This window comes from Heterodontus francisci, chromosome 42 (genome assembly GCF_036365525.1).
Source record: "Heterodontus francisci isolate sHetFra1 chromosome 42, sHetFra1.hap1, whole genome shotgun sequence".
In the NCBI taxonomy this organism is placed as follows: Eukaryota; Metazoa; Chordata; class Chondrichthyes; order Heterodontiformes; family Heterodontidae; genus Heterodontus; species Heterodontus francisci.
In genome coordinates, this window is record NC_090412.1 from 19655626 (window position 1) to 19669243 (window position 13618).

At 39.9% G+C, this 13618-nt stretch overlaps 1 protein-coding gene across 1 annotated transcript in view; it reads left to right on the forward strand.

Moving 5' to 3' along the window:
• antxr1c (ANTXR cell adhesion molecule 1c) overlaps window positions 1-13618 on the forward strand; it is a 138385-nt gene that overhangs the window by 86258 nt on the left and 38509 nt on the right. The window contains exons 11-13 of the mRNA XM_068020706.1: window positions 648-717; window positions 7614-7692; window positions 9001-9096. Of these exons, the coding sequence (XP_067876807.1) occupies window positions 648-717; window positions 7614-7692; window positions 9001-9096 (245 nt within the window). The remainder of the gene's footprint in view (window positions 1-647; window positions 718-7613; window positions 7693-9000; window positions 9097-13618) is intronic.

Sequence of the window (13618 nt, forward strand, 5' to 3'; positions counted from 1 at the left end):
TCCCCCAGGTCTCTCTCCCTGAAGTTGTGTGCTCTCTTCTGCAAGGAGAGAAAGCAGAGAGTTAGGAATGTTAGAAATGGTTTGTATGGATATAAGAGAAGGGTAACATTTGAAGAGGGTGACTGTGAGGCATGGGTACAAAAGGTCAATAGAATGAGGCTGAGTGTGAGTGTTGGGTTTTCAGATGCGCCTGGAGAGAGAGGAATGAGTGGAGCTCCTGGATGACCAACAAAATTCTTTAGAATCTGTAAAGCAAATGGATTCATTGTAATTTATTTATTTCTTCTCTGAAGGATTGTGTCCAAATTAAATTGATTAATATGTAAAAATACAAGTACACAGTAAACAACTGGAGATAGATCTATATGATTTATAGGGCATTGAAGAAAACAGTGCAATGAGAAACTTCTGCATTGTCTTGTCTGCCCATCCTAAATATTTTTATTCATACAGCAATTTGCATTTATATAACACATTTAACATCATAAGATGCTCCAAAACAAGTCACAGGAGCGTTAACAAACTATATTTTACACGCATTACCAGAGTATATTAAGCCATTGAGAATATTTACATTTCTAATTAGTCTTTGAAATCTTCACTTCTAATCCAAAATTTCAGTACTAACAAATATTTCCATCTTTTAGCCGAGAAGCCTCTCGTTGTGGAAGACAATTACTTACTCTGCACTGCTCCAGTGATAGATGAAGTTGGAATGTAAGTCTTGATGTTACTGTTTGTATTATGTTAAATGCCTGAAATTAAGTGTAATACTGCAGCAAAATTTTTACTTCTGCGGGTCACAATTATCCTTTAGGGTTAATCCTCATTGTAAGTGCTCACCATAACTGATCTACATCTGAATAGACTAGATTTCTGTTAGCCAAAAGTATTAAGGGAGATGGGCAAAGGCAGGTATATAGAGATTGGTCACAGAACAGCCATGATCTCGTTGAATGGCAGAACTGATTCAAGAGGCTAAATGGCCTCCTCCTGTTCCTGTGTTCCTTTATCACACTACTGACAGCATAATGGACCAGTTCTTGTTTGTTTTTAAAATTTTGTTAGAATCTGTATTTCTTTGTCTGCATTTCATTCACAAAAAATGTACAATTATTTTCTAAGCACAGAAAGACAAAGTTTAGTGAGATAAGCATCTGGCCCAAATTAGCTGGCCAGACATGCCAGCAAACAGGTTGAGTTCACAGCAGTGGGGAATCTTCAAATAGGAGATGGATGGAGTATAAAACAGATGTATTCATATGGCAAAAAGAGACACATCAAAGGATAGAGTTTGATGAAAAGAGAGATTAAAACGAACCAAAAACTTAAAAGGGGGACATATAATAAAACTAGCACTAGCAATACTAAAGAAATTCATGAGCAATATGAGATGAGTTTAGAAGGGCTAAAATTATTTCAAAAAGACTATCAGATAATATAAATATTAAAAGTAATTTTTTTACAAGCATGTAAAATATAAAAGAATAATTGAAAGCACTGCTCGGGAGAAGCGGAACTTTCATTGTGGAAGATGAAAGTTTTGGCAGAGATATTGGGATGAAATTCAATTTCTGCAGGGACACAAATAAGTAGTATTGGATTGATCACTGGTTATACAGCCCGTCCAATCATCTTTTCTAAAATTGGACGCGTTATGTAACTGATCAGCAACTGTCTATTTTGCACCCCTGCCAAACTTGAATGTCGCCATCAAAAAATAATAATTTTGCATCAGGTTTTACAGAAGATGTTAGATAAGGTGTCTTGCAAGTGTTTTGTTAAACAAATTCGGGTGCACAGTATAAGACAAGTGTGAATGGAGTTGTTCCGATTGGAAAAGGGTTGACAGTGATGTATCCCAGGAGACGGTGCTGGGTCCATTTTTGCTCTGTATGTACATAGATGATTTGGAGTTGTCATAGGGAGCATATTTTGAAATTTGCTGACAACACAAAACTCGAGGAGTTGACAAACACTAAAGAAGACAATATAAAAACTTTGACTTGTTTTAGACATGCTAATATTATAAGCAGGCAGATGCAAATTAATGCAAAGAAGTGTGAGATACTAAATGCTGGCAGGAAAAAAAACAGGAAAGGAAGAATAAACTGAATGGAAAGATGCCAAAGGGAGTTGAGCAAAAGAGAGAGACCAAGATGTGCAAATATATAATGCTGTTAAATTGCAACTGCAGATAAAGTCGTTAAAAAGCAAACAGCATTTTTAGATTCATAAATGGAGCATTTTTAGATTCATAAATGGAGCATTAAGTAAACAAGCAATGAAGAGTGATAAATCAGTTAATGCACGATGTGCAGTTTCTGACACATCATTCTGACACATCACATTAAACAGTAGAGATCATGCAGCATAGGTGCAACAGGATGTTAGCAAGGATGAGAAATGATAATTATGAGGAAAGGCTTTAAATACTGAAATTATTTCCACTAGAGCAGAGAATGCTAAAAGGAGATTTAACAGAGGTTTTTAAAATCATAAAGGATTTTGATAGGGTGAATGGGAAAGAATATTTACTCTGGTTGGGGTGTCAGTGATGAGAAAACATCGATTTAAAAATATCACCAAGAGAGTGAGAAAAGAGTTTAGGAGAAATGTTTTTATGCAGAAATGGGCCGAATAGCCACCTCCTATGTAGTGAATTTCTATGCTTGTGGTTTAAACCTTGAACAGTAGGAAATGTTTGACCCTATGTACTTATTACTAAAGCAGAATAATTCTCATTCATACACCGTTTTAACTAATCAAAACCATATGAACCACCATCTGACAGTATTATTCTAAAATTGAATTATGATTAAAAAAATATTTGTAGGAATTGATCACTGCCGGGAAACATTAAAAAAAAATGAACTCAGCTTTGTCATGGTCAGTCCCTGGTTAACCAGAGAACTAACTTGCTGTATAACTGGAAACTCTGGACAGGATGAAATTGTGGTTTTCCTGTGATTTTGTTTGTTGAGACTGAGCCCAAAGCATTTTAATGCTTCCTTTGCTGCACCTGGAGTAAATGTAATGACTTCTATAGAGATGCTTTTTATCCAATTTTATTTGTGATAATTGAGATAGCTACATATTCATATCTATAAGATTTGAAATTGAAGTCCCTTTCTGCTGTTGTCTCAGTCTGAGTGCGCTTAACTTAGAATATGCATACTTCATCTGTGGTGGGCATTGATTGATGGATAGCTGGAAGCTTAGAGGACAGTAGAAAGACATTTACTGTTTTCATATAGTCCAGAGTAGCACAACCTGCATTCTGAGGATAGCTTTCACATCTAAATGTTCATTGTAGCTGTTGATCTTGTACATGACTGCCTTTTTAAGGAAGTAAAAGACTGCCTGTTACTTTTTAACACATCATTATTCAGCCACATCATTTTTAGATGATCTGGCTTAGAAATATGCGCCATCTTTGTATGTTAAATCTTCTTGCAAAATAAAATTTGTTTAAAATGCCACATCAGAAAGGAGCTTCTCATCCAAAACAAATGATTTGTTTCGTTTCAGTTTCTTTTACTTAACTAGACGTATACATTAAATTAGCATTACTATATATTTTTTAAACTGTTTAAAAGTGTTTCATATATCACAATCAGGAGTCATTCAAAATGTATTTCTTTTCAAGTGCTATTTAGTAATTTTTTCACTTATAATAATTTGCTAACCAGGTTTATGGTATGTTATATGTTGCAAATATTAGACCATTTATTTTTATTTAGAGATACAGCACTGAAACAGGCCCTTCAGCCCACCGAGTCTGTGCCAACCAACAACCACCCATTTATACTAACCCTACAGTAATCCCATATTCCCTACCACCTACCTACACTAGGGGCAATTTACAACGGCCAATTTACCTATCACCTGCAAGTCTTTGACTGTGGGAGGAAACTGGAGCACCTGGCGAAAACCCACACGGTCACAGGGAGAACTTGCAAACTCCGCACAGGCAGTATCCAGAATCGAACCCGGGTCCCTGGAGCTGTGAGGCAGCGGTGCTAACCACTGCGCCACTGTGCCACCCCTACTGTTGCAACCAGTGAGTTTTCTTCTTTACAGTAAAAAGATACTGATAAAATATCTTACGTGAGAAAATAATTGAGGGCAAAAATTTTAATAATAGACCGTTCAAAACTAGGATTTGTGTGGTTCTGTTCTAAAATAGCAAATCATTTTGAATCAGCGGTTCCTTAAAATATTAACTCTATCCTATATAACTTTATAGATTATCACATACAACAACAACTTGTATTTACATAGCCCCTTTAATGTATGTTGAACTGTCCCAAGGCTTCAGAAGAGTGTTATAAAGCATACTTTGACACTGAGTCACATAAAGCTATATTAGGGCAGATGACCAAAAGCTTGGTTAAGGAGGTAGGTTTTAAGGAGTGTCTTGTAGGAGGAAAGAGAGGTGGAGAGTCAGAGAAGTTTAGGGAAGGAATTACAGAACTTAGGGCCTAGATAGCTGAAGGCACATGCACCAATGGTGCAGAGATTAAAATCAGGGGTGTCCAAGAGACCAGAATTTTGATGAGTGCAGATATTGCAGAGGATTGTGGTGCTGGAGTAGATTGCAGAGTGAGACCATGAGGGATTTGAAAACAAGAATAAGAATTTTTAAATTGAGACATTGCAATCAGTATAAATGCATCTCTGATATCTGAAAGATAAGATCCTCACAGGGAGAGACTTCCAGCCACCCCTCACCTGGAACCATGACCCTAGCCATATCATTTAAATATTTTGGGTGCTAACTGATGCCATTTACAGCACTATTGAGATGCCAGCCTCAGGTAAATGGAGGGAATTCGCTGAGGTGCTTTACCACAGCATAAATGGGCTCACGGACCTAAAGGAACAGCAAATAATTTTTTTTTATATTGTCAGTTGATTTTGCTGCTGGTTCCCAATCCGTTGTATTGCCCAAACCAACCTTTCAAAATTTGAATTCCCCCAAAGGCTCTTAGCAATGCTAGTTGCCAGGGATGTCCCTAGCGTCCAGTGTTGCTAAGGCATGAATGACAGGAGATATGTTCTTGGCAGATTTCCCTCCGTTCCCTCCAGTTATGATATTTCCAACATTACTTCTGGAAAGAACTATCCACTTAATATCATTCCAGTGCTGTATCCCTTAAAATTTTTATTTTTCAAATATTTCTCCACTTTTAACAGCTATTATGGATTTGCTAGTATCTATTAGGGCTTTTCATGTCCTTGCAATTTTCCATGTAAAAAGGTTTCCCCTGAGCTCGCTTTGTGTTCTGTTGGTGTTCAGTTAGATGGTGGTGAATCTATGTCATAGTCCAGAACTTGAGAATCTAAACTAAACAAAGCAGGTCAGTATTGAAGGAGTGCTGCATTGTCACAAATGCTGTATTACAAATGAAACATAAAACCATGGCCCCTTCTTCTTCAAGAGGATGTGAAAGATCCCCTGGCATTATTTGAGGAAGAGCATCAGAGTTTCCCAGTTCCCCAGCCAACATTATCCCCCACCTAACACCATCAAAACAGATTTGTTGATCATTTATTTCAGTTGCTGGGACCTGGCTAGGAATAAATTGGTTCTCATGTTTGTTTACATTTTTCAAAAAAAGTAATAAATTTGCTGTTGTTTGGAACTTCCTGTGGAAATGAAAAATACTAGGGCCGGGATTTTCACTCACCTGTGGGAGTGAGATCGGTGCAGGCGGGCTTTGAAAATAGTGCTCCTGGATGGCGAGTCGGGACACTGACACTTCTGGGATGCACTGCTATTTTCGAAGCAAGGCGGAGGGTTGGAGCCAGGGAGAGCCAGGAACCTGCTTGCGTCCAATTAACTGCCCATTAAGCTCCTTGAGGAGCTTTTTAATGGGCTGGGGAAGACCAGAAGACGATTTTGAAATCGTAGATCGGCGAATCCGAACAGTCTGGTGCACATTAGTGCACAGCTGTCGGATGCAATGCAGGGAGCCAACAACTCATGTTAATGGTGAAGAAAATGTTTTGGCAAAAAGGGTTATTGTGTCAGAGTGGGTGTAGTACCTTTTCATTGGCCTTTTGGTCACTTCTCTGTGCCGTGAGGCTCCTGGCCATCTGATCCTTTGCCTCCTCTGTTTTGCAAGGCAGCGGCAAGCCCAGACCGTTGTCTGCCTTTGAGGATTGTACTCAGCAGTCAGTTCCCACCTCTAGCAGCACTTGGCACCACTACTTGGGCATCAAGCTTGCCTCCAGCCCAATTAGGTGATCTGCATTTGAAGATAGCATCATATCAGTGACGCAGAGTGGGGTCAGGACCCAGAAATGATCCGTGTGTTAGGTTCCTGACCCCAGATTGAAATTCAAGCTCTATATAAATTAAAGTTATTTCTTTCTTTGGAATGTCTGGCTGATTGTGGGTCAAGGGCATCAGTTTAATGGTCAGCTTCAATGCAAAATGGAACAACATTGAAGCTATTGGAACTGATGTAAGAATGTGCACAGAAGCTGATTAGAATTTGTTTTGGTCATTCATGAGGTGTGGGCATCGCTGGGTAGGCCAACATTTATTGTTCATCCCTAATTGCCCTCGGGAAGGTGGTGGTTAGGGCTGTTAGGGAGGGAGTTCCAGGACTTTGACCCAGCAACAGTGAGGAACTGCAGTATATTTCCAAGTCAGGATGGTGTGTGACTTGGAGGAGAACCTGCAGGTGGTGGTCTTCCCATGCACCCCCTGCCCTCCTCCTCCTATGTGGTAGAGGTTGCAGGTTTGGAAGGTGCTGTTGAATGAGCCTTGGCCGCTGCTGCGGTGTATCTTGTAGGTGTGTGCTAGTGGTAGAGGCAATGAAAGTTTAAGGTGGCAAATGGTGTACCAGTTAAGCGGGCTGAGTTGTCCTGATGGTGTTGAGCTTCTTGGATGTTGTTGGAACTGCACTCATCCGGGCAAGTGGGGAGTATTCCATCACACTGCTGACTTGTGCCTTGTAGATGGTGGACAGGCTTTAGGGGAGTCAGGAGGTGAGTTACTCACTGTCGAATTCCAAGCCTCTGACCTACTCTTGTAGCCACAGTATTTACATGGCTGGTCCAGTTCAGTTTCTTGTTAATGGTAACCCCCAGGATGTTGATGGTGGGGATTTCAGCAATGGTAATGCCATTGAATGTCAAGGGGAGATGGTTAGATTCTGTCTTGTTGGAGATGGCCATTGCTTGGCACTTGTGTGGCATGAATGCTGCTTGCCACTTATCAGTCCAGGTTTTGCTGCTTGTGGGAACAGACTGCTTCAGTATCTGAAGAGGCATGAATGATACTGAACACTGTACCATCATCAACGAACATCCCTACTTTTGACCTATGGTAGAGGAAAGGTCATTGATGAAGCAGCTGGAGTTGGTTAGGCCTAGAACATTGCCCTGAAAACTCCTGAATCGATGTCCTGGGGCTGAGATGATTGGCCTCCAACAACCAAAACCACCATCTTTATGCTTGGTATGACTGTACCAGTAAATACAAAGATATGTAAATACTTTGGTAGTTCTAAGACCAAATGTGCAGTACATTTAAAATATAATTTGCATGTATTGAAAGAGTGATAACTTACAAATCAACATTGATAATTTCCTTCTAGGGTGGTTTACCTTCAAGTAAGCATGAATCAGGGATTAACGTTCATCTCTAGCTCTGTCAGCATCACCAGTACACATTGTGTAAGTACAAGTTGAAAATGCAAGCAAGAGGGAAATAATTTGGATTATCATCAAAGTAATTTTGAGAAGACAAAAGTCTACTCAAATGTAACTGAAGTTGAAGTTTGTGGTACACCACAACATACATTATAGAAATATTTTTCTCATCAATCACAACTTGTATTTTGGTTACACTCCTCATGAGCAAAGAAAGCTCTCAGAATGTTTTACTAGAAGGTTAACAAAGACCCAAGCAGATGGGGAAAGGGAAAAAGGGGGGTACGTGTGGGATTACAGTCCAAGTGAAGAGTCTTAAGAGGGCTTCTGAAGGTATGGAGGGAATGAGTGAGAAAGGGAGTTCTGGGTGGAGGCTGCGTGAATGATGGAGTGGCTTCTAATGTTGGAAATGATAGAGTGGGAACAGAGATTTCTAGTGTTGGATGATGGACAGTGCATGCAGGGACATATGGCTGGAGGGCATTTCTTAGGTCTGGAAGTGTGTGACAATTAAGGTATTCGAAGGCAATGAAAAGCCTCTTTAAAAAATCAATTTTTAAGGCATGAAGACCCAGTAGAGCTCAGCAGTAATGGGGGTGCTAGCCATTTGGGTGAGAACATGGCTCTGGGGTTTTGTATGAATTGTAGTTTGTAGAAGATGAAGTTGGGAAAGTCAGCTTGGAAAGCATTGGGCATATCAAGGTTCAAGATCATAAAGCCAAGAACAAAAGTTTCAGTGGCATTGCCACTATTGTATAATTTTTGTAATCAAATAATTTTTGCATAGTTGTTGTCTTCCCCACAAAGCGCTTGGCAGAAATAAAAGCAAGGAATGAATATTAGTAATCACCAATAAAACAGTGAATCATTGATTAAATGCATAAAATATAATTTAAGAAAGTTAATTTGCCTCTGCTATCAGTTACTGTCCTGCATTCCTTTCCAATTCATTTATTTCTGTTATTTTGTAGGCACTGTCTTTTTCTGTTTTGGTCTTATTTCTGCATGTCTCTGTTTAATATTTTTAGCTGGAAGATTTCCTTACTTATCTTACAAAGCTATTCATTCATCTTTGAGGCACCCTCAACTCTTTCTTCTCTGGTTATCTTCCTCTTATAGAGTAAGTTTCTCCACCCCTTCCTGGCTACATGTAGCTGTTTACTATTGCAGTCTGATTCACAAATATTGTTACCATTTTTTCTCAGTGCTGAACAGTTTTAAGTTCTATATATGATTTCTCTTTGTTTTACAAATTTTGTAAGATTGTGATTAATATTACGTTTTACCTGATATAATTCCTTTTGCCAAACATATGCTTAATTTTTTTTTCAGTCTGATGGAACGATCCTTTTAATTGCATTATTAGTTTTGTTCCTGCTGTTGGCGTTGATCTTGCTCTGGTGGTTTTGGCCTTTGTGCTGTACTGTGGTAAGCTCCCAATCACTTCTTAAATTAACTGTTCCTTTTAATGATATTTGATCAATAATTGCAAATGATTCTCAAAATTAGAAATATATCCCATAATTATGTTTATTTATGTGAAAATGTTGTCCTTTACTGCCATAAATACTGCTTAGTATTTAGCACAGCATGGTGGAGCATCCACATGTTACACCATGAAATAATTAACCCCCTCAACACTAAGTACCTGACCTCAGCTGTACCACTGAAGACAGGTGGTGAGGCCAAGCCAGATGTCCCCCATTGGCAAGGCGGGGACGGGAACTTGGATGCGAAACATTTTCTGAGGCACTGCCACACAATCTTCTGGTAGTTCACCCCAGAGCGATGTTAGTTGTTACTTAGAAACAAACTACCAGCCCCTCCTTTATAAACATACATGGTAAGTATCCTACAAAACCAGCAAGGAGAGGACATCAAGTACTGTATACTTAAGAGAATATTCATAATAAATGGTCTAGTTTTGCATTACAAGCTATTTAAATTGAGGTAAATTTTACATAGCAATGACATATTTACATTGAGCAATTGTTCATAATTTACAACAGCATTATGAGCATAAATATTAATTTCAGAATGATCGTTGCTGAATAAACCCAGTTAAAGATCAAGGGAGGTTACTCTTAACCTGGTCGTTACTCTATATGGTAAATACAATGTTAAATTCAAATGATAGTGTGTACTTTGATCTTCATTATCCTGCATGGGGTTAAAACAGTGCCTGTAGTTTATTGATAATGAATAGGAACAGCTATACCACCCAATATTGAGTGGATCCAAATTATTATAACCACAGCACATTATACAAATAATTACATGGTTTTCACATGTGAAGGCTCCGTGGATTGTTTTGGACCATAATTTGTCCAATTTATCTTTCCTCTCTTTTTGGGTCGGATTTTGTTCTGCCTCAGGCGTCGGGTTTAGTGGCGGGGGTGCCTGAAGATGACTCCGGTTCAGGCTTGCCACAGACTGTGAGGGTCTGGCCCGATCCTCCTGGCGGCAGTGAGGCTCTGTGGCGGCCCCCGTCCGCTGGGCAACTGAACTGCAATTAACATATTCAAATGAATAAAATTATTAGATTTAAATAGGCTTACCTGCAATCTTGAGGGCCCGTCACGAACATTGGTGCAGAGGGGGAAAGAGATAAGATTTTCAGTGTGTGGGGTGGGGGGAACGGGGTCAAATATATGTAATGGGTATAGGGAATGGTGGGGAAGGGTTGAACCTTTAACTTTGTGCAGTTTTGCGGGGGGAGATCAGATGTAAAGGTTAAGTATTCTGGGGAAGCGGAAAGGGCAAATAGTTATTCTAATTGTTATTAGTGGGGTGGGAAAGGAGCGTTAGAAATTTACTTATTTAATTTTGTGTGTAGGAGTAAAAATTTAAATTGAGCGGCAAGGCTGTCTGCCCTTTAAAAATGGCGCCAGCGCCTGTGCACAAGCAGCTGACGTCGTTGCCGGGGACGGCCAGCTCGCCCCCTCCATGAGATTGGTGGGGGGGGGTGGGTGGGTGAGCAGCTGCGCTTGAGCCTGTGGCGGATCTTTGGTGTGCGGCCTGCTTGGACAGACCACTATTTTGTAGCTCACCGCTGATTGGCTCTTAAAATCCAGCCTTTTATTTCTGTTTTGTTCTCAATCCTTAAATCTCATTGGTTAAGGAAATAGACTCTTGGTCCTCATTTTCACTAAGGTCGCTCATTGTGCCATTGCCAGCTTGCACTTTCAGCAACTTGCAGTGCCAAATTTTTTCAAGATGTATGGTGAGGGAAAAAGTCTTTAATGGGGCATGTTGCGAGATGCCCCGATTCAGCAAATTCTGTACCAATATATGTCAAACCCAGCAAAAGGATCGCAACATGACATTTGCTCTTATTATGGTGGTCAGCATCCCATTGGAAGAGAAATAGGAACATCAATAATTGGGCTGTTCAAACACATGAGAACGAAACCTTCTGAAGAAGACCATATCCAAGAGTCAGAATCTTCTACCTGGCCTAGAGCAGGAGAAGTGTTTAAGGAGACTGGCGTTCTGAGGGGCCACTTACAAAGGTTCATGAAATGGTAGCAGCAGCTGACATAAAGGTATCCTTTGCAAATTGACCTGCTTTCCTTGTGCTTGTCTGAGGTCAAGGTTGAGGTTTTATTGCAAGGGGAATGGAATATAAAAGTAAGGATGTTTTGCAGAGGTAGATAAATAGGGTATTGCTGAGATCACATCTGGAGTACTGTGTACAGTTTTGGCCTCCCTATTTAAAAAATTATATAAATGCATTAGAGGCAGTTCAGAGAAGGTTGGGATGGGGGATTATCTTATGAAGAAAGGTTGGACAGGTTGGATCTGTATCCATTAGGGTTTAGAAGAATGAGAGGTGATCTTATTGAAACGTACAAGATCCTGAGGGGACTTGACAGGATGGATGCTGAAAGGATGTTTCCCCTTGTGGGAGAGACTAGAGCTAGGGGACGCAGTTTAAAAATAAGGGGTCTCATTTAAGATGGAGATGAAAAGAAATGTTTTCTCTCCGAGGGTTGAGCGTCTTTGAACTCTCTTCCCTAGAGAGCACTGGAGGCAGAGTCATTGAATATTTTTAAGGCAGAGGTAGATAAATCGTTGACTAACAAGGGAGTCAAAGGGTATTGGGGGTAGGCGGGAAAATGGAGTTGAGGCCACAATCAGATCAGCCATGATCTTATTAAATGACGGAACAGGCTCAATGGGGCCGAATGGCCTACTCCTGCTCCTAATTCATATATTCATATGTTTTTGTTGGGTAAGAGTAGAAGGCACTTTACTCAGCATCTGAAAATCAAAGTTGGTTTGATTTTACTTTCCTACTGAGTCATTGCAGTCACCTGGAATGATTTTGCAAGCATAAGTAATGCTAGTAAACACAATAGCCACCTGCATCCAAGTGCTAACTGTTGCACTAATGCAGTAGAAACACAGGCTCATCCATTTCCAAAGATATATGGATGACCAGTTGACAAGACATCAACAATTTTGTGGGATTGCAAGCTTTCCCAGAGTTTGGGTGGAATTGACTGCATTCATTTGAAAATAAAAACACCCGCAGTTAATCAGATGACATATGTCAACCACAAAAGCTTCTATTCAATCAGTATGAGGATGATCTACAAATTATAAAGAAATAGTTTATGTGCGAATACTTAATATCCAGACTCAACACATATTCATCTCGAGAAACTTGATACATCTCTCTGGCTGATGCAAAATGACAAATACTGCAACATCATTGGAATCTTGTACCTAAATGAAAGATTAGTTATAACAATTGCAGGATAAAATAAATGTTAACTGGGGAAACTGCATGATTTAGATACTGGACTTTTACCTTGGAGACCTGGGTTAAAATCCAGCATTCCTAATTCTGCTATCTCTATAGGCAATCTTAATCCAGCACAAAACTAAACTTAATTCAGCACTAATGGGCAAAGTTACCTAGAGAAATTACAGGTGTGAGAAATAGAAAAAAAAATGTTACGCTGGTGTAGCAGGGAGTGCTTGTCTGAGGTCACGGTTGAGGTTTTTGTTGGGTAAGGGTAGAAGGCACTTTACTCTGCATCTCAATGTCTTGTATCTGATCTGATCTGGTCTGGAATGCTTGATGCTGTAACAGGATGCCCCTATAATGAGAAGAGTTTCATTCACCAGCATGGATGTTTCTCGTCTTGATAAGCATTATAAAAATGTTACCTATCATAGCATGCTATATTGTTCTTTTCCTATTGTCATATCTGAAGCTATTATTTTTCACCCAATTAAGCATACATAGTCATAGAGTCACTATGGCACAGAAGGAGGTCATTTGGCCCATCGAGTCCATGCTGGCTCTCTGCATAGCAATGCAATCAGTCCCATTCCCCAGCTCTATCCCCACAACCCTGAAAGTTTATTTCATTAAAGTGATCATCAATTTCCTTTTGAAATCATTCATCATCTCCGCTTCCACCACCCTCATAGGCAGCGAGTTCTGGGGCATTACTACTCACTGTGTAAAAAAGTTCTTCCTCACATTCCTTTGCATCTCTTGCCCGAAACCTTAAAACTGCGTCCCCTCGCCCTTGTACCATCAGCTATTGGGAACAGCTTTTTTTTGTCTACCCTATCCAAACCTGTCATAATTTTGTACACCTCTATAAAATCTCCCCTCAATCTCCTTTGCTCCAAGGAGAACAACCACAGCTTTTCCAACTTAATCTTGTAACTAAAATCCCTCATCCCTGGAACCATTCTGGTAAATCTCCTCTGCACCCTCTCAAGGACCCTCACATCCTTCCTAAAGTGTGGTGGTCAGAACTGGATGCAATACTCTAGTTATTTATTTATTTTTAATTTTATTTAGAGATACCGTACTGAAACAAGCCCTTCGGCCCACTGAGTCTGTGCCGACCGACAACCACCCATTTATACTCACCCTATAGTAATCCCATATTCCCTACCACCTACCTTCACTAGGGTCAATTTA